At 42.9% G+C, this 20997-nt stretch overlaps 1 protein-coding gene across 3 annotated transcripts in view; it reads left to right on the forward strand.

Moving 5' to 3' along the window:
- Window positions 1-20997, forward strand: part of EVA1C (eva-1 homolog C) — a 41080-nt gene continuing 20083 nt past the window's right edge. Inside the window, exons 1-3 of one of the 3 annotated variants that reach the window (XM_075770664.1) lie at window positions 2-517; window positions 15687-15883; window positions 19282-19405. In XM_075770664.1, the coding sequence (XP_075626779.1) occupies window positions 391-517; window positions 15687-15883; window positions 19282-19405 (448 nt within the window). In that variant the 5' untranslated portion in view covers window positions 2-390. Of the gene's footprint in view, window positions 518-15686; window positions 15884-19281; window positions 19406-20997 lie in introns of all 3 variants that reach the window. The other 2 variants (XM_075770653.1, XM_075770675.1) reach the window with 2 other exon arrangements.

Consider the following 20997-nt stretch of genomic DNA (forward strand, 5'->3'; position numbering starts at 1 on the left):
GCCGCCGGGTCTGAGTCAGCCCGGCCCGCACGATGTGCGCTGAGGGCAGTGCCAGGCACGGCGCCGCCGAGAAGCCTCTTCCCTTCCCCACCGCCCTCGCGGGCTCCCCCGCGGCGGCGGCGACGCGTCTCCCGGGGACCCGCGCCGGCCGGGACCCCCTCCCGCCGCGGCGGGGGGCGGCTGCGCTGCGGCCTCGGCCTCGGGCAGGGCTGCTCCGCCCTCCTCCGCCTCCCGCTCCCCGCCGCCCGGGCGGTCCCGGGGCAGCCGGAGCTGCCCCGCGGCGGAGGGCGCCCGGCGGGCCGGGGGTGGCCGTGCCGCCAGCCGGGGCCGGCTCCATCATGTGAGGCGGCGGGTCTGCCCCCCCTGCCCCGAGCTGCCCTCTCTCGCACCATGAGGGAAGGGGATGCGGGGCAGCACCCACGCCGGAGACAGGTAGAGCCCGGGCGGCTCCTCCGCTTCCTCTCCTGCGTGATCCTCGTGTGCAGCGCGGAGGTCGCGGCGCTCGCCGACTTCTCAGGTACGGGGCGGGCCCGCCGGCGGCGGCGGGAGGGCCGAGACCGACTAACGGTCATCCGGGACGCGGTGCCCGGCGCGGGGGGCTGAGGGGCGCGGTGTCAGGGCTCGGGGCCCTGCCGCGGCGGCTGGCGGGGGCTCTGCGGCGCTCGGTGGCGGCCGCCGGGGCAGGAGGAGGGCACCTGCGCCCCGCCCGCCGGGCAGGGGTCTGGTGGCGCTCCCGGCTGCCTGCCCTCCGTAACGCCGCAGGAGGGTAGCCGTGCTACCCTGGCACCCCCCGGACAGGCGCGGCGTGAGGTGCCGGCGCTCTCCGCTCCCCGGCCCGGTGTCGGACCCCGCCCGAAACAGCTCAGAAAGCTGCGTACTGACCGGCGAGCTCCAGGCACGTCGTGTCCCGGGGCCGGGACGCGGGCCTGTACCCAGGGGAGCACGGGTGCATGATTCAGACGTGCCGTGGCTGCGGCCCTGTGGGAAGGAGGGGAGGAAGGAAGAGAGGGTTGAGGGCTTCCAAAGAGGTCAGGTGGGAAGGGGCGTGAGGACTTGAACTGTCGGTTTCTTCTCAGCTGGGCGATGGGAAAGCTATGCGTGAATCGGCCAGGGCCTGACCCAAAGTGCGTGGAAGTCCCTGGAAAGATTCCCACTTTCTCCTGGAGACTTGGAGTCGGGCCCTGAGTGAGCAGTCCTTAACTCCGGTAGCGAGCAAGTGCTGCGCTTCTCTCTGCTGGGAGAGTGTTTCGCCTGGTAGCGCCGGGATGCTGAGGGTCGCTTCAAAGTGAGCAGAGGCACTAGTTGTCATTCAGTGTCACATACGTGATTGCTGTGAGGGTGCTGTGTCAGTGCGAAATTAAATGACTGCAGAAACTGGAAAGATGTCCTTGTTTCCAGCAGAACGAAGAAGCAATCTTTTTTTTCTTCTGAAGAAAACTGTACTCTTGTAACTTTTCTGGTGCTCCAGGACATCTCACTGCTGTTAGAAGGTTATACAGAAGAGCAGTTTTTCTCCTTTCTGTATTTCACAGTAAGCACAGCATATTCCTGGCAGTTGCAAGCGTAAGGAACTGCCTCTAGGGCAGAAAGCAAACCTTACCCTTAATGAAGAGAGCAGAACTTTCCAAAAGCCAGTCAAGTGCACCGGAACAAAGTTAGTATATAATTAATAGACCAAATGTGTTGTTATGCATATTAATATAGTTTGTGGTAATACAGTTCAAAATGCTGGTGATGGTTCTGTAGAAACTATTTTCTCAGCAACAGGAAAATACAGTTTGTGATTTCACTATTCTGTCCAATTCCATAAGCCTGAACATTTCTAAGCAAGCAACCACCAAATATAAAGATCAGAATTACATACTTGGATAAACTACATTTCTGCTATTAGATTCCTTTCACATGTGTAAGGCTTTTAAATGCTCACTGTCTCATTATTTGGATTTTGTGTTGGGTTTTTGTTTGCTTGTTTGTTTTTTGTTTTTTTTTTTTTCCTTAACTGCTGCCTTGTAGATGTTAGTTTTGGAATCACATGGTAGTTCTCCACAAGAAAATAAAATAAATGTTCAAATTTTCCCTTTCAAATAGCCGCTGAGTTAAAAAATATCCCTCTAGTTTATCTGAGAAAGTTCCTCTCACAAAAGTCCATTCACTTTTCAAATGAAGTTATTTAGATAAGGTTATCCAAGATACATTTCAGAAGTACAGCTGTATTCAGTATTCATTGTACACTGAACTTTCCAAATAGGTAGAATGACCAAAGAAAAATCTCTGTCTCGCCCCAGAGATCGGTGTTAAAAATGTCATGCAGACAATTCAGTAAATAAGATGTAGAAAAGAAAATCAGATTCCAAAATTCTTGCCAGACTGGAAAGTTTCCTGGCCTGAACAAATTCTGCTCACATTTTCTTTTTACTTTTAACATGGAGATCTAATCCAGAAGGACAGAAAAGACCAAAATGTTACTTGAACCTTTTAAAACAAGGTATCCAGAGCACTCGGAGAAGTTTTTAGCTCCTTCAGAAGTAGGTGCTGTGGGCCAGGAACTGTCAGAGGTAAGATGACAGACACCCTGCGGTGCCATCCCCAGTCTGCTTAATACCTGTTAAAGAATTACAACAAGCTGTGTAACAGCAGCTTCAAGCTGAGCTTTTAGAGTTGCTGAATTTCCTCATTTGCTCCCTCCCTCAACAGGAACAGCGACTTGATTTTCATAAGCTTTGTTGAATTTACATGAAAACAAATCTGCCCCGTTTAAAGGGGCAGCACCTTGCAGCTGCCAAGGTGCAGGCAGCTCCTGGGGGATTATCCCGAGGGATGAGGAGCAAGGAGCTGGCTCCCCCTGGTTTATCCACCACATGCACTTCCACTTTTCTGGAAAGGGTCAGGTCTAACCCTGCCCTTCAGAGGGTAATGCTTCCAGGCAGCAGGTTATAGGTTTCCACATGCAGCCCATGTCTTTGCAAAAGGAACTGAGACCTGCACCTCAAATGTGCTCTGCACAATTTGACCTGGCACTGGGAATTTAGGAGTGCACAGACAATTGGAAGGCCAGTTGCTTAAACTTTTCCTCCTTTTTACAGATTTCAGGCTTTTATACTCAGATTATCAAGTGGATGATACTCTTTTGGGTCATTGCTTTTTCTGCTCTCTGTGTTTCCAGCATCAGATCTCTACCTCAGCAGCCCAAACTCTGCTCCTCTCTGCTTCTCCCCCTATGCCTCCCATTCTGGCAGCTCTCTATAATCACTTCCCAGACTGCTGTCAGACTGCAACAACTGCACGTGTAATCTTTGTTGTTCTCTGTATGTGTGTATCAAATCATGCTAGCAGTTCTAACCTGCCCAGAGTCCATTTGTTAATCACAAGACCTACCTGTCTGCTTGTAACAACACAGATGGCCCTTCCTGGGATTTGTTTGATGTTTTGGAAAGAGGAACAGGGAACAGTGTATGTGGATAGTGAAGAGTTATTCTTTTTTTGTTGTTGTTGTTGTTTGTCTGTTTGACTTGTATTAATTTCCCCATTTAGAAAACTGGTCATTTTTTATGGATCACTTCAAAGAACAGAAGCAGTGAAACTAGTACAGTATTTGTCCCTCCCTTTTCATTAGAGGTTAGCAGCTCTGGCTGCAAGTAGAATCTCTTCATTTATTTATTGCAGGTCAGTTGCCATTTTGATCTTGTTATTACTCTTGCCCTTATACAGTACAGAGCTGCAGGTTCTTTTTCTCATATGTTTCTCAGTCCAGCTTTTAACTATGAAAAAAAAAATGGTAGTAGGGGGTTGGGTTTTTTTGAGATATTTCTTCACTGTGCAATAACATTTTATGAATTGGTATGTGAATTGGTATTTTCTAGGGAGAAAAATGTTCTGAAACAAGACTCCAGCAGCAGTTCTAAATCAAACTCTGTGAGGAGAACTCAGTGTCAGTAAGCAAAATTAGTTTCTCCTTTTAATAACAGGAGATATTTGAGGTAAAGGGATGTTGATACACATGATACTTAAAAGATCTGCATCTATTCTTCTCTAGCAGTTTGGTGGCAACAAAAAGCATGTTTATTAATTGCATTGGTTATTGAAAGTGGAGGCTTGTCCTGAGGTTTGCAGTCCTCTATGTGATTAATCTTTTAAAGTGGAATCTAAGCGTGTATGCATGCCCAAATTTGAAGAGGTAGAGACTTAATCCACAGTTCTTTCCTTAGATCTTTCCTTGATCCTACAGCTAGAGAATTTTCTTCCCCTCATGGCCTGCTCTTCAAAAGACATCTGAAACCCTCTTTTACCAAAATACTGTTGTCCACAGTTTCATTCCTACTTGACAAAGCTCTGTCCTCACATTGTTTTTCTCAGTGATCACTTGCAGCTTGTACATTTTAGATCAGGTCCCTATCCAGGAGACTGAAGACTGCTGTGAATTTTACCAATTGTCATCTCTTGGAGCCAAAATCCTAAATCCTCTGGGCTCCCAGGAGACTATCAGAAATGAAGAAGGTCACGTTTTTCAAGAAATCAAGGCCACATGACAGCCGTTTCCTCACAGCTCCTTTATGTTCAAGGACTGGTTCCCAAACCAGGCAAAATAAGGAGCTGGCAAGATCAGCAAACTTATATACTACACTTACATTTAACTTACATACCTGTAGCAGTGGTATAGGAAGCCCAACTGCCTGCTACCACTGCTGCTGAGGGAGCGTGGGTTTTGCTGGGGATGGTGGCCGTTGCTCAGGAGGATGTATGTTCCCAACAGCAGGAGTCACTGCTCCCTCGTCTCATACCCCTTGCCCTCCTTGCTGGCAGCGCTGGGCTGTCCCCTTGGCTCTCTGTCCCAGCCCTGCTCCTTCTCCCACCTTTTCCCTGTCTGTTGCAAAAGTGAACTGACCTCTTACCCGGCTGGGATCAAATGCCTTCTCTCTGGCAACACTGAGGAACATGCATTCACCCTTTTTTATACCCTTTCCTTCCTCTTCTTCCTCTTTTCTCCATGCTACTTCAAGCTTAGGCTTTCTCCAGGAACTGGCCTCCTTTGCTCACTTCATCAGTCAATCTCCCTTTCTTTACCTTAGTCCCAGCCAGGTTTTCTGGGCAGCTTTCAAGAAACCTGGCTGTAACTGAAGATCAAAAATGAAGTAACTGTGTGATTGCATAACTGGGCTGAAGAATGACTTTCTGGATGTGAACAGAAAAAGCAGCCCACTGTTTAGGTAGAACCTGTTAATCTTTGTCCGCTGGTGTCAACTTTTCTCTACTTTTTTCAGAACAGTTCAGACAGAACTAGGCATTGCTTTAACTCCGTAGACTTGATCTTCTGACCCAACAATAGAAAACAAGTGTATCTAATGGAAAAGCAAACCAGTTCACCCAAGAAATATAATCTGATCTTGTGGCCTTTCTGCATTAAAAGTTTCCATTAAGTTCTGTGGCATTCGCCCATCCCAGATTCCCCCAGGCAAAAGGAAAGCAAACAAATGCTTGGAGCAAACGTTTTGTTTGTAATAATGTGGCAGGATCAATCATGACCAACCACAATGATGCAGAGGTTTTTTCGTTGGTTTTGTGTTGGTCAGATAAAATCCTGTATAAATTTTCTTGAGTCAGTTCTGTTGACTCACAGTGGCAAGTGGACCTTGTCCTTTGACCAGGATATTTAAAGAGGTGCTAAAAGGAGTGATGTCAATGATGCATCTTCTTGTTGATACTGCCTTGTAAATGTCAAATGCAAATTTTGGTTGCTTAGTTTAAAGAAAAACATTTCATTTTAGAAACATGTTTCATTTCAGTAATATGGGAGTTAAACCTCAAAGTCTGGTTTAAAGTTTCTCAAAGTGGAGTGGGTTTGGATCTGGGATTTGTTCTGTGGAACAAAGAGGTGTGTGTCAGAAGTGAGATTTTAGTTTAGATCATGGTGCTGAGATCCAAGGTTAGGTTTTGTTTCAGGCTTGTCTCTGCAGTTCTGGCTGCTTTCCTAAGGAAATGTAGCTTATGAAATCCCATTTTAGATGTGGATTTTGCTTAATATTTTTTGTTAAATCCACTGATCAGATTTAATAATCCTTGTTAGAGAAGTAAAAGCTTTGGTCCTATTAAGTTCCTACACATGCTAGGCCCTACTAGTATGCCCAAGAAAGGATGCTGCTCCAAAAGCTCTCCCAAAGTGAATTAAAGCATAGTGTGATGCTCCTACCCCTGCAACAGATGTTGGGAAATTCAGGCACAAGACCCAAACCTATAGGAAACCTGACTTTCTGAGCTCCACTACTCAGAGACCAACATGTTTGAGTCTGTCTTTCAGATTCTTACACCTTTGGGGCAGGAACTCTCTTTGTTCTTGCTATGCAGATTGCTGACACCTGACATATCGTGTTATTTTTATTCAAAATAAATAGCAGGGATTAGCCCCCCCCCGCCTTCCTATTCCATCTGCTGCCGATACCCTTCTTAGTAACGCAGAACTTCCAGACAGTCTCAGCTTTATTAGAGAAAGGGTTTATAGACTTGTTCCAAATAAATACTCAGATTTTGATGGAAGTGTCTCCAGACAGAGAAAGCACTGTCTGACCTGCCACCAGTTATCAGAATTCTGTCATCTGCCAACCATATCCTACAATTAAAATTGAAATATTACCAAACACAGAGAAAATAGTGTCTTAAAGGGAGCTGAAGAGCATGGTTGTGCCTTATTTGTTCAGCATTGGTGAGTCATTTCATCTGAATTTCTATGCATTTTAAGAGTTTTGTTTCAAAGGTCTATTGTGTGGCTTCTGGCAACAAATTAAATACCAGTGATGTTTGGCTCTTAATTTAGAATTAATTTTAAAACATCACTCATAAGACCTGATTGAAAACCCATGGTCACTGGAAGAATTCCCCAGGATTTCACTGGGCTTTGGATGAGGGTCTCAACCCACAAATATCTGTTTATTTTTCTTCATTGTATTTATTCTTGGATGGGAAGACAAGCATTATTTTTTTCAGAATAATTTTGCAAAACTGAGTTGGGGACGATGAAATGCTATTGTAAAGAAAATTATCAGGCTATGCGGGTAAGGGTGGGGGTTCTTTTGCTTTCTGGCTTGGACTTACTATACTATAAGCCACCATAACACTGCTGATCAGTGAACTGTCAGAGGATGGACTTAGTGATTCAGTAGGCAAATTCCCTGATCTCTAATTTATCTGATTTTTTGAGTGTCAAATGTAAATGGGAATACAAAAAATGCAGAGTTTGAGGCAGAGTTCTGTTTGCGAAAGGAAATCTGTATTTTGTTTTCTGAGGAGCTGGCAATGTACAGCCCACCACTCCCCCCAAGATTGCACGGAAGTTCAACTTCATAAATCCAAGTTTTCAAAGAAATACTTGCTTCTAGTCCCTGAGGTTCTCCTACTTGCAGTCTTTCAGAAGATTATAACTTTGCTGTCTCTTGGGCATAATGATTCACCCATTTTGTCTCCAGAAGCAGTTGCTGCCTGCTGAGCCTTTCTCTTGTTACTTCTTGTTAATGGCACTCTGTCTCCAATCAAAAGAAGGATTTTTTTAGGCAAGGGCAGAAAAGAGCCTCACAGTCTCCCTTAACAGTGTTGTACCTCTTGTCAGCACCTTAGGAGGGGAAAAAAATCTTGCATTTCTGCTGTAAAATAGTCCCAGGACAAGTGTTTACCCCTATGGCTTCATGGAATAACTAAGAGAAGTACAACTGATCATAGCATGGAGTTTACTACAGACCAAAATCTTTGGGGATCACTAATAGTTTGCCTCTTCCTTACACAAGAAGGGAAGAAGGACCTAAAAAGAGAAAGTGAGTGAGAAAAACCAACTGCATAGAGAGATCTCCGATTTCCTCAGAAAGCCATTGGGATACAATGAAAATAAGCATCACTCCTAGGAGACAACACAAGGGAATATGAAACTGTAGATCTGAAGGAAACAGAGAACAGCTGTGGGAGGATATGAGAGAGATGATAGACATCTGGTCTGCGAGTGCAGGATTCATGGATTTTCCCACTCTGCAAAAATTTAATACGTGTAACTGCAAGTCTGAGCTGAGTGGCATGAAGAGGTTATGTGGTTCCTGGAGAAACAATGCCCATTTGGCATAACCAAAATTTACAGGAGGTCTATACTTTTTTCATGATGTTTTGGTTTTGTTTTTTCTAAAAAGAGCTCATGGCTTGGCTTCTTGTGTGTGTTGCTACTCACTGAATAAACCCTGTTCACATACTAGAATTCAAATGTGGTTTTACACTGAATTATCTGCTGGTTACCTGAGTCCTTTCTCTGGCTTAAGTGGGACCAAGCTCTTGCTTAATTTGACCCTCAGATTTAGCAGACAGTAAGAGTTAGGTTCAATAAAATGGTTACGATCCACGTTATGATCCATGAGGTATGGCTACGGGGGAAAAAATTAAATGAAGCAATTTTCTTAGGAAAATGGACATGGTAATAAAACAGTTAATGGAAAACCTGACTGACGTCTTCATCACTGATGCCTGGTTTGATTGCCATACTATCCCAAAAGCATTTTCACTTTTAATTTAAGCATTTTCTTATTGAAGGCTTAATCCTTCATCTGTCATTAAGGCCAGTGAAAGCAAATTGCTTCAATAGCAGCAGGCTGATTAGCTCTCCAGTATAAGTATGCTATCTCTTCAGCAGCCGGTTGACTTTTAGCATTAGTCAATTAGATTGAGTTGGAAGTGACAGTTCTCACTTTGACCTGTCAGCTCAGGCTTTGATTTTCATGAAACTTGTAGGAACTTTATTTCTTTGAGCCCTGTGCCCCTCAGGTTTGAAACTGGCCATTAGGCTTAAAAGTTGTTGGGTTGAGTAAGGGAATGGCGGATGGACAGAGGTCATGATCTCGTAAGCCTCATCTCCTTTACAAATGGTCAACTGAAAACTCTCAAGCACTGCTTCTAAGAAAAGCAAAAGCTTTGGATGCTCTGAAACCACACTAGATGTTTGGAAATGGAAAAGTTTTTTATAGTCACTAGCTTATCAGCAAAACTAGATTAACACTAGTTTTTCCAAGTGAACATCTATCCCCACATCAGAAAGTTTTAGATAATATAAAAAATACAGTGATTATACAAAAATTATTTTCCTTGCATGGGAAACCAGCTTTTCATTCCATCTCCCGCGGTACAAGCAAAAGGATGACGTTAGTAGTATAGCAGTCACTTGCAAAGAGTATGAGTGTTGAGAGGAACAGTGGAAAAAGGCACACAAAAAAACAAGCAATGGAGGGAAATTAAGTCAAATTAGTGACTATGCAAGAAAGCATATATTAAGCAAGTATGGATTTTTATGTGTATCTGCTGAGTGCAGCTGTTATGCTCATTTCTGAACAGTGAGTAGAATAAACAATGCTTCTGCCTAAGGGTATTTCTTACTGACAAAAGACCAAGTCTGGCTAGAATGACTCAAACAGTATGCTTACAAGGCGCTTGGCTGAAAAAAAATAAAATGATGGGGCAAGAAACACAGTGTTGTGAATTTTAGAAACAGTATCTTTCCTGGGTAACATTTTGCCCTCTGCCACAGTTACTAATTCTAAAAAAGAGCTACCACAGAAAGAACTTGCAGACAACCGAGGTAAGACACTAAAGAGAATTTCGAGAGGCAGATCCTTGCTTCTGTGAACGGAGCCAAACAGGCACCGTCAGATCCACACACACACACACACGTCACATCCACACACACCGCCCGGCTCTGAAAGCAGTGAGTACGCAGTAACGCTGAACAGCACGGTCTGCGGCGTAGCTGCCTCTTAAAGCCCGGTGGAGGGTATGGCAGAGGGGATGGGGAAGGAAACTTAGGGGTTCATTTCTCTTCAATGCTTCCTTCACAAACCAGTGGAGAAAATATTGCTGAAGAAGTACTGCAGCTGGATCCCAAACACCAATAAATAGCAGATTGATGCTGCTAATGGTGTTTGTAGTAGAGTTTATCAACAATTCTGTTATCACTGCTTGAGATCTCTTCCTTTCAACTTGCCAATCTTACTTGTGTATTTTTAATGACTGTTAGCACAATTCTTTATAAAACTGCGGGAGCTGATGTAGATTTACCGAATGGATTAGCCTTCTGGGACTCCCACAACAATATGTGTGCTATTTCAATCTATTTTGATCTAAAATGGATTTGTATGTCTTTAAAACGAGCTAGCAAATTGCTGTGCTAATTAAGCCAGATTGAACGATGCACAGGAACTAATATTACTAAATCTGTATATGAAGGCCCAATTCTGGGAATTGTTGTAGGCTGGGTGCTGCTCAGCTTCAGGCTCTAAAAATACTATATTGCAAAGCTGCTCTCTTGCCAAAAAGACATTACATCAGTCAGCGCTGAGGTTGCATTTAATATCTGCTAGGCATTAGGCTCACAGCTTGAAATGCTGTTCTCCTTGATGCTTCCATATGGTGAGGTTCATGCCAGTGCAGTGAGGCTGGACAGAATAGACACATTTCTTTTTTTTACTCTAATGCTGACAACTGAAAAAGGGCCCTTAAGGCCTTGCATTAGTGTCCTCCACCATAAGGAATGAATCCAGCAAAACTGAGTACCCTGTACTGCCTTGTGCCGTACATGGGAGGTGTAATACATGTCTTGGCTGACCGCTTCGAGGCTTCTTGGTAGTCATATTGTTTTGAATTGAAACTTTCTAAGTTCCCAATTTTTCAGCGTTTTTAAGAGAAAAAAAATTCTTTCTGGATTTTCATACCTTCAGGTTCATTACTCCATTATCATTGCTATTCAAAGCAATTATGCCAGGAGCAAATGTTGAGTATAAAAGCTATAACCTTTTAAGAGCTCTATTTCACACAAAGAGGTATCTATTTACAACCTTTACTCTCTTAGGCCAGTTATTTTTGTCTGTCATTGTTATTACAGTCTATCAGTCCTCCTTTGCAACAAGAAGTGATCAGTAGGGCTTAAAGCTTTGTTCAGCTGCCTCAGCTTCAGTGTTTTGTGTGTTTTTCTGGTGCTATGTTTTTTTAGTTGAAGTTCTTTGTCAACACAGTGGACGCTGTGACTAATTTGGCTAATTCTCGAAGAAAGGATTACGCTTAGATTCCGCATTGGTGTTTTGAGTCTCAGTAAAAAGTTACAATGAGTGAGTAGCCTGGGTTATGCAGGCAGCTGGGTGGGATGATACCTTCTGGCCTTCAAATCAATGGAGTCTGTTTATTGCCATATGATTCAGGCTTAACTTCTCAGCCAGTCTGTAACGTCTTGTAGATGATTTTGTATGCAAAGCACCCCATACATTGCTTATGAATGTGTGTCTTGGATAAATGGGAACGCTTCTAGTGGGGCTTTCACACAGAGGCATAGAGATGTTATTGGGACATCTTGGCAGTATTGCCAAGTGTTTCTAATTTAGACAATTCTCACAATAGTTGACATTTTTTAATAAAGTTTTATGTTGTTTTAAAGAAGATTCACATTTAAAAAATAGAGAGGAAATCCATAGTCCTCCTCATTGCAGAATAACACTGGAAAAAGTGACTGCCATTGCTAAATATTACACACGCACACACCCCCTCATATCGCCCAACAACCCAGAAGACAAAGAGAAGAAAAGAACATTAGGTTTGAAACCATAAATTGTCTAAGGATTTTTATAGGGTCTGCTTAAGATTCTGTTTGCTCAGGATAAGAAATCCTGTAACTCACAAGTCTTCTGGTTTCCCAGTCCAGGCGCACATGCAGCCATGACCTGGCTCCATCCGTGCTGGGGTGAGCCATGGTTGTGCTCCAGCCCTCCCTGTGCCCTGTTCCAGGGGCAGGGAATCTCCTCGTGTGCTGGCCGAGGAGGAGCTAGCAAGTACTTCCCTAGGACGCAGGGGACCAGGACTTTGAGGTGTGTTGTAGTGCAGGCACAGCCTCTAGCTCCCAAATTAGATATTAAAAAAAAAGTTTAAAATCTCAGATTTCACAACTAACGGATATTGATAAATTAAACAGACACAAACCAAAAGATTCTGAACAGCAAGTAGTGCCATGAAGTGCCTGTAGCCCAGGCGATGTGCTGGGCCGGTGCCTGAAAGTGACACAATCCTGCTGTCTGATTTGGACGGTGACACAACCCCACTGTCTATTTTGGATGACCTGATTTAATTGCGCCAGTTGAGAGAAATGCAGAAAAGGAAGCATGCCTCAAAGACTGACAGACCCATTCAACTGTTACAATGCCCTTTCTCCTGATAATCACGGCTGTTATTAATTGTAGAGATAAGAACATATTTTTCCCCTAATCTTACATTGTCGTTCAGCTAAATTTGCTGCCTCGAGGGAAGTGTGTTTCTGTACAGAATTTGGTAAACAATATAGGGATACTCATGGTCTCAAGAAGATGAAGCTTTCTGCCAGGGTGACTACAAGGCCACGCTACCCAGGAAAGGAGGGAAAGCAACCTGAAACTGCTCCCTCCTGCGCAAGCTCCGCTCAGGGACTGAGGTGAGAGGCGGCAGAGAAAACTTTATTCCCTCGCCGAGCCCCATCCTCCAGGCTGCGCAGGACAGCAGCACCCCAATATGTGGAAGTGGGCCAGCATGAGGAGAGGAAAGAAGCTGGAGTTTTTCAGGGAAGAAGCAAGAGAAAATCGTGACTTTTTGAGTGAGAATCCTTTCTCGGCGCGGGCTGTGAGCTGCCCAGTTGGCTCCACTCTTCGCAAAGGGCTGACCGCTCCACCTCTGTCTACATAGTCTATGTGTATAGTAATAGAAAATGCAGGTGTATGTGGTCGGCCATGTGAGATGAGCAATTCAGATGCTAGTATGTCACCACTTCTCTTATCAGGGCTTAGCAGCCAATTGCCATTACTATTTTTATCCTTTATTGTGTACAAATACACAAGGATTTTAATAACAGCAGTGTCACTTTAAATACCTCTTGGAAGGCCAGAGGGCATGATGTCTTACTTTCACCAGTCCTTCTAACGCTGTTTTTACAAGTGAACCATATTGCTTATACAGAATCAGAGCAAGTTTTTTAAAAAGGCAATTTTTAAAGGATTGAATAGTTGCAATTGTTGGAGAAAGGTGCTTAGATACTGGATTAGGAATTTGCAGGATCAAAGTAGCAGTTAAGATGCCAGGGAACTCATCCAAATCACAACATAGCTGATATTCTTTAGGGAATACTGGGCTGTTTTGTATACAGCACTCTTGGCTCCAAGTAACTTAAAACCTGAAGAATTGAAATGATTACAAATATCGGGCTAAATCTTTCAAGGTGTTGAGTGCCCACAACTCACATTGGGCTGAATACTCTTTTACACTGTGGCCCTTTATGCTGTAATGGCAATGTCAAAGGCATTCAGCAGCAGTAAATGCCACTGGAGGCCCCTTTACAGTATCAGACCGTAGTGAAGTCGCTTGGGTGCAATTGGGCATTGAGCCCATTTTCCTGGCAATACTCAGCACCTTCCAGGAGCAGGCTGACAGAGGAGTGGCTCTGGCAGGAAAGCTCAGTTATTTGTGATCTCAGTTACACAGAAAATGTAGGGGATGTAGGGGATTCGTTTGGGTTTTTTTAACCTGTGAGAAGCCTCAGGGGTTTCTGCTGGGCTGATCTCCTTGAGATCTAGACTGCAAATGCAGGGCATGAAATTCTCCCCATCCTGGGCTCAGACTGAGTTCAGTGAGGTGAGGGACTCACCTACATCTCTGCAGCACTGGAAGGTGCGTCTAGCTGACTCCTGTCCTCTCTTGGGCTCTAGATGAGGAACAGCGAAGACAGTGGTGGAGCAGGCTTCTCCTTTCTCCAAACTTAGTAACTGATAGGGGAGCTGAATTTTCCTATCCAGTTGCTGCAGTTGGAAAAGATGCCGGAGAACTGAAATATTTTGTTTTCACATCATTTACTTGGTATACTTGAATTTCTGTTTAAAAAACTTTGTTTAAATTGCTCTTCTTTGGCAAAAGGTTTAAAAAGGACCCAAAGGGTGAAAATTAAATGGCAGGAGCAAGCTCTTTTTCAATATTTTCTCTGAGAAAACTAATTTTTGTTTTAATGATACCAAAAAAATTGTCATTCTAGTTCTGATTCAGCCACCAAAACAAGAAAATATGGTTTGTTTTTTCTTTTCCATTATATTTAACAGTAATAATGTTGCTGTCACCACAATGGGGTAAGCAAGGCTTCTGAAGAGAAGACACTAGCTTTTGTCTTTAATTATACCAATTATATGTTTGGTAAAGAGGCAAAGATAGGAAAATTGTAATTTTGTAAATTAAAAAGATACATGTGTAATCATGGTCTCAGTTTTAGAAGTTCTACAAATCTTTTCTCAAATAAATCAGCGGAAGCTCTTAGTGCTTTCTCAGTACTTAATATGTTGGGTTTGGAGAAATTTGTTTGGGTTTTTTTGACCTGAATGTAGATGAACTTGGTGTTCTAGAAGTTGGGAAATGATTTTAGAGAGAATTATACAGAATTTAATGCTTGTATAAGAATAAGGAAACTATTTGAAATAGTTATTGTATGCACATTAATATGAAGTTTGGCTAATAGCGGAAGAATTAGAAAACAGATTTGCTTTGATTGTGGTACATTGGGTTATCCTAAAACTCAGGGGGGAAAAAAACTGGGTTTGGGTCTAATTTCCATGCGTTGGATGAGGAAGGATACTGCTTCATTTGTAGATTGGTATTCTGTGTCCTTTACCCTCCTGTCCCTCATGCCTCTTCTTCCCCTTCACCCACAAACATTTTCTGCTTAAAGATAGATTTCAATCAAATGTGACAGAGTGGTAGAGATACACCATAAGTATAGGTGAGGAAAGTATTTGAATTAAATTACCTCTAATAGTTTCTCGTCACAATGGCTAATTTGTAATGGTCAAAGGTAGCAGCCTGCATGTTTCTATTAAAATCTTCTGCAGAGCAGAGAGAAGGGCAGTAGGAGGTTAAATTTATAAATATTTGTGGTGATAACAGAAATCTTGGCTGAAGAGGCCATACACGATGAAATACAAATCAGAAAAACAGCTGTCATTAGCTCTGCTGCTCATGGACTTATTTATTAGAAGAAGCAAACAGATGGTACAGGTAGGTGGCTGCATACAGATCCTACCTCTCCCTCTCCTGGTAACACTGACAAACTCTCTAGTAAACAGAAAATTCTATGTATCTTTCTTCTGGGTTTCTCTTCACTTATGGTGTCTAACCACTTACGGACGCTCTTTCCTCTGTTATCCTAGCATCCGATTCAGTGATACAGAGAGAATCACTTGTGCGAAACACAACTGCCTAGGAGCCCAGAAGTGCAAAGCATCAGTTTAAGATGAGGCATAAGGAATACCTTAATCAGCTGGAATGCAAGAGTAGCCCGCAAATCCAAGTAATAGCCCTTCCGACTTCTGCAAACACGCCCTGGGATTGTTAGCAGTCACGACTGGCAAGGGCCTGAGCCCATTTAATGAAATGACATCTCCGACATAGTGCCGCTGCTGGAGTGCTGGTAGGGCTCTGACTCACTGCCACGCGACCTGTTGTTTTCCAGACCTGAGCGTTACTAGCATGTAAAGGTTGACCCATTCAGAGAACCATGTGGTGTGGCAGCGAGCCATACATATAACCTTGACTACAATACCCTTTCCAGAGACTGATTGTGGTTTTCTTATTATCTAACGAGCTTGTCATTTCCTGTACTAGTTGTAACAGAGCTGAATATTTTCTAGGTTACCTAACCAAACTTCTGCAAAATCATACTGCCTATGCCTGTGATGGGGAACATTTGAGTCTGCACTGTCCTCGGCATTCAACAATAAGTGTTCAGTCAGCATTTTACGGGCAAGACTACCACATGTGTAGTACTCAGGACCCTGAAACCAGGATGACAGAACCCATAAACTGTGTGGCACCCACCTCTTTGCAGGTATCGCATGTTGTGAAGGTTCTTCATGCACAGAATGTTTTTGATGGTTTCCATGTGGTGAGCTATGCTGTGTGAAACAGCAAGTGTTCACAACTTTGAATGAAGTGACATGATGTCTATGTCAGTTTAACATCAAAAGTATTACAACTGAAAGGATTTGGCCAGCAGGATATTACCATAGGATTGTGAAAGCTTTATAGATTGCCTTCTGTTTTGATGAGTCTTGCTTTGGAAACCCCATTGTCAAAGTTCCCTAAAATAATCAACTCCTTTCTTCTCAAAGGCTGGTCATGACTGAGCAGACCAGTCTTAATCCATCACACAGGCCCTCCTCACCCCCAGCAGAGGATACAAACATTGGACAGAACTGGGTTACAAATCCACTGAATAAGGTGGCGTTCTGGTTGCCGTTTGGCTTGTTCCATGCCTGTCTTCACTCACTGAAAAGGCATTGTGACAGCTAAACAGCAGATCCTAAGCACTTCTGCAGATATCTGCATTTCCATGAATAGATGATGTGTATCAGTAATATCCTTTGGCTTGTTTGCTGTGCTCACTTAAGTATAGCTTAAAATGATTTATACTTCATAAATTTTTACTTTCTGCTGTGGAGACTTTTGTAACAAGGCTTTAAAGGTCTGACTTACATTGCTGTCAAAGGCTTGTTTCATAGTGAAAATGCCCAGTGTTAGGCCAAATTCAGTAAACCATTGCAAAAATGAGTAGTCAGTGGAATCTGAACATGCTCTGTTGATGAAGCTGTTGTAAATGCTCTACAGAAGCTTGCAACATTTGTGCTTGCAGCCAACACATTGGAATGTCTGTTCCCACCACTAGTGAGTTGAAGAGCTTTACAGAGCGGTGTGGCGGTAATATCCTCTCTCCAGAAACAATATTAGGGCAGTTTTGTAAGTGTGACTCGCCCATGCTGTACTGCAATCTCTAAAGACATTCCAGACATGACCTATGGGCCATGTGAAAGTACATCTCTCCACCAAAAACAGTAGGCCAGATGCATCTTTGATGTCATTTTACTGACTACAGCAAATTGACACCAATGATTATTTTGGGCTTGTGAGTGCCTTTGTGAGGTCTCCATGGGCAGTTTTTTCCCCTTGAATATAATAAACACAGCATGGGATAACTGTTGTATAAACCATCATCATCATTCAGGCACCGTCACTGATCAAAGGCATGAAAGCATTTTGAAGAGGCCACGAACATGAGTGATACGAATGCTCTGCATCTCAGGGAGTTCCGGTTCTGTCAAGGAGAAGACACACATCCTGTAAACTAATTTCTTAGAACACAGCACCAGTGATCTCATCCCTCCTCCCCTTCCCTTTGGAACTGCATCTGCAGTCTGCATAATGGGGCATGATGCTACCCTGCAGTCCTGAGGAAGCATAACAGGCATTTTTTACAGCGACCTCCTATTAAAAGGATCACTGCAAATTTAGATCTGTCTCAAAATATAAACAGCCCAGTGCTATCTCATTATGAGTATCATTGTTGGCTTTTGTGGCTCTGTGTTTTTGCACAGCAACATGATAGAAAATGCGACTGCTGTTTGCATTAAATAGGAGAAAATACAAACAGATGCACAGGAGATGATTCAGCTCAGGTGCAAACAGAAGGTGACTCAGTAGGCGACTGCTGTCTCCACTTGCTAAAGACATAACTCTGTTTTGCTGGCCTCCAGAACCATCCCAATTAAGAAGGAGTTATTTGTTTGACTTGCAACTCTGTAAAAAAAGAATTGACTGATGAAATTAAGTCTGCTATGCTTTTCCTTCCCTTTTAAACTCTTTAGAGTGCACTTAATGCTCAAAAAGTGTTGGATGCAAGTCCTCCTCTTCTACCAATGGAAACAAAAAGGCAAGAGTGTTATAGGATCACTGCAATGTGCTGCCAATGTGTATCATTTCTGCTTGGGAGGGATGGCTTCCAGGGATGACAGGAGAGATTCAGCCACTGCCAACTCTCTCAGCCTGGAAACAAGAGTGCAGCTTGTGCTATCACAGTGGTAAATTTGTGATTTGGCCTCTTGGTATGACTGAGACCCCTTCTGATGAGAAACAAGGCAAAAATTCCCATAGATTTTATGGGAGTACTTAAAGCTATCAGAGGAAGGTGTCTTACAGTTACTCCTGTTAAGAGTGGGGTGACCCAGAGACATTGCCCTCCTGATCACAGCCTGCTGTGATTTTAAACATCAAGAATCCTGAGCACAACAACACAGACTATCCAAAAATAGCATATAGAAAGCCCTTTCTAAATTGGGCTTTGAAGGTGAACAGGAATTTCATAAGTACCCTGCTGCATTTAAACTGGGGTTTTTTAGGTGCTTTGTCTTGTGACTGTTAAAAACCAGACTCAAACTCATCTTGGGCAATGTCTTCCTATTTTCTGTAGCTACAGCTCTGAAACCACTGGTGAAGTGGGAACACCAGTGTGAGCACTAGGAGTACTCAGTCCTTTTGCTGAACTTGGAGAGGGCCCACATGACCCTTTGCATATAACACTTCTGACTTTTTTATTATACTCCTTCTGTTGCCACTCCCAGTGAAGCAGCAAAGTAAGAACAATGATATATTGCTGGGCCAAAAAATTTGGAATAGATATAGTCTTAGAAGAGCATTTAAAAAAAACCCAAAAAGACAAGCAGACTTAGGATAGACAAGCACATCTGTGCTATGTGATCAAACCAATTCTGGAATTTTTTTCAAGTGGCAAGTCAAGTAAATTTCTGATAATGCGTGTAACTGCAAGCAAGAAGTAAGTGCCCCTTAAGCAGGCAGTCCTATCTATGGCTTAAAGCTAGGGGTCACATCAAGTCATCAGAAGTCTCAAGTGAAGGTATTACAGAGCATGATCAGGTAAACCTAAGTGGATCGAGATGAAATGGTTGAAAAGACATCTTTTTGAGTTACTGTGCTTCATCTGGACGTTGCACTCCCATAAATGCTATCATCAGGAGTGTGTGAGTGCCTCAGGCACGTCAGTGAAAAGGCCAGGGGGTGAGCGTGCTCCCACTTGTTCTGGGCTCTGTGGGGAGTCTCAAGCACCTCCGAGGCTGTGGTGGCACACAGCGAGATCTGGCCAACTGGCTGGGGGCAGAGGGAAAAGAGGGACAAACAATAGCAAATTGGTAACATCCTAAGTTGCCGTGGGCACCACTGTGATGGATGTGTTCCCATAAACTTGGCCATGACTCAAAGTCCAGTAGGGATGTGGCCTAAATCCAATGGTACAGATGTTTCTTACAAGTTTATAGCCAAAAAGTTGTGAAGGAATGATTTATCTCCTGTATAGAACAAAGTACAACTAAGTGTTTTCATTGCTGTATAGCTTCATACCTTGTTTTCAAGCCTATCCTTTTCTGCCCGTTGTTCTAGAAAGTACTGGATGAATGCCAAAACCTGAGATCCTGCCAACTCCTTGTCAATAGTCGGGTTTTTGGACCTGATCAGTGTCCAGGGACCACTAAATTCCTCCTTGTCTCCTTTAAATGCAAACCTAGTAAGTAATCCACATCAGGCAAATGTGTTTGTGTGTGTGTTTTGTTGTTTGTTTTGGTTAAAATGCCACTGCACAAGGCTTTGCATAAATCCGTGTGAAGTTTTGAGACTCAGATTAATAGCAGATTGTTTTTTTCTGCTTTACCTGAGCTCTCCATTGTGTTTACAACTTCAGTGTGCTTGCTGCCAATTTAATGACCGATGTAGTTTGGCAGAGTCAGATGTCAGACATCAGACTAGAAAGGAAAAATGTTTTGGCAATTATTTTTAAAGAGGTGGCAATGATAATGTAATATTAGAAAGATAGAGTTGAACAGCAAAAGCAGATGCTTGGGCTAAGGATCCAAATAATGAAGAATATATCATAATAAGGAATATGCAAAAATGCTTAAGGAGATAGGACCAAAGCTTTCAAAGACCCTCTGCTACTACCTCCCATTTATAGAATAACGGATGTGTGGCTAATTTTATTACAGAATTTCATTGTAGAATCACCTGTATTCTATGCAGGTAATTGACGTTGATATGTACAGGGACAAATCCTGCCTCAAAGAGAATGCACTTTGTAAACATGAGAAAAGTGTAAGAAAGATTAAGACAATCATCATGAGGTTTCATTTATTGGTGGTTTTTAATTGTTTTTCTTGTTGCTCTTGTACATGAGAACAAGCCCCAGTAGCCTGGGGGCTCAGCTTTTTTTGGCAGCTAATCTCCAGTGTGGCTGAAATGGGTCCCAAAGAAAATAGTTGAATGATGATTTATGGGTAGGTTCACCAGCCAACTCAGAAATACCATCCCACAACTAAAGGAGAAAGCACAAAAGAGATCTTCTTTAATCAGAGCATTAAGATAGACATCATTGGCAGAATAGGAACAGGGGTTGCAAGCAAACCGAAGGGCCAGTTTAGGCAGAGTATGGAAGTCAGAGCAGAGGTACGGTAATGCAGTAGGCAGGTGTTACCTTTGGCAAAGCATTGACACAAGAACTCTCAGGGAGATTTACTGGGTCAATCATCAGGGGAAAAATATGTCTGAAATTTAACATTTTTATGATTTATGATTTTATAATCTGTTTTATTATCTTATAGTTTACTTATTACAATTACTGCATGATTAATAGTAGATGGATTTCAATATCATAGCTGTGTCTGTGTAATTCGGAATCTTTTTTTACTAATCAAAAGTGGATTGAGATCCTGTTTGTTACTTTTATAAGCTCCTTAATATTTTTCCCACTGGAAATGAGCTACTTTGTAAAATCCAGATCACAGATATTCAAAAGCTGGTGAAAAGTGTATTTAATAGCAAGTGCTGCCTTCAGAACTGAGGAATAGTCCAGTTCCAGTGCAAATTACATGATTTCATGTGACAGGAAATTTATATTTGTAGGTAAGATACCAATACTGTTAGGCTTGACTATGGAAAACATCCTTACTCAGGAAATCACTTGAGTATAACTTTAAGTATATTTTACAATCTCCTTGCCTTCAAGTGGGCACTTAAGCAATTGCCTGACTCCTTTAATTTTTCATCTGTTTAGAAATATTGCATTTTCCTCTGTTGCTGTATCTCTGCAGAGGTCTCTGTTGTATT

Source organism: Balearica regulorum, chromosome 1 (genome assembly GCF_011004875.1).
Source record: "Balearica regulorum gibbericeps isolate bBalReg1 chromosome 1, bBalReg1.pri, whole genome shotgun sequence".
Lineage (NCBI taxonomy): Eukaryota > Metazoa > Chordata > Aves > Gruiformes > Gruidae > Balearica > Balearica regulorum.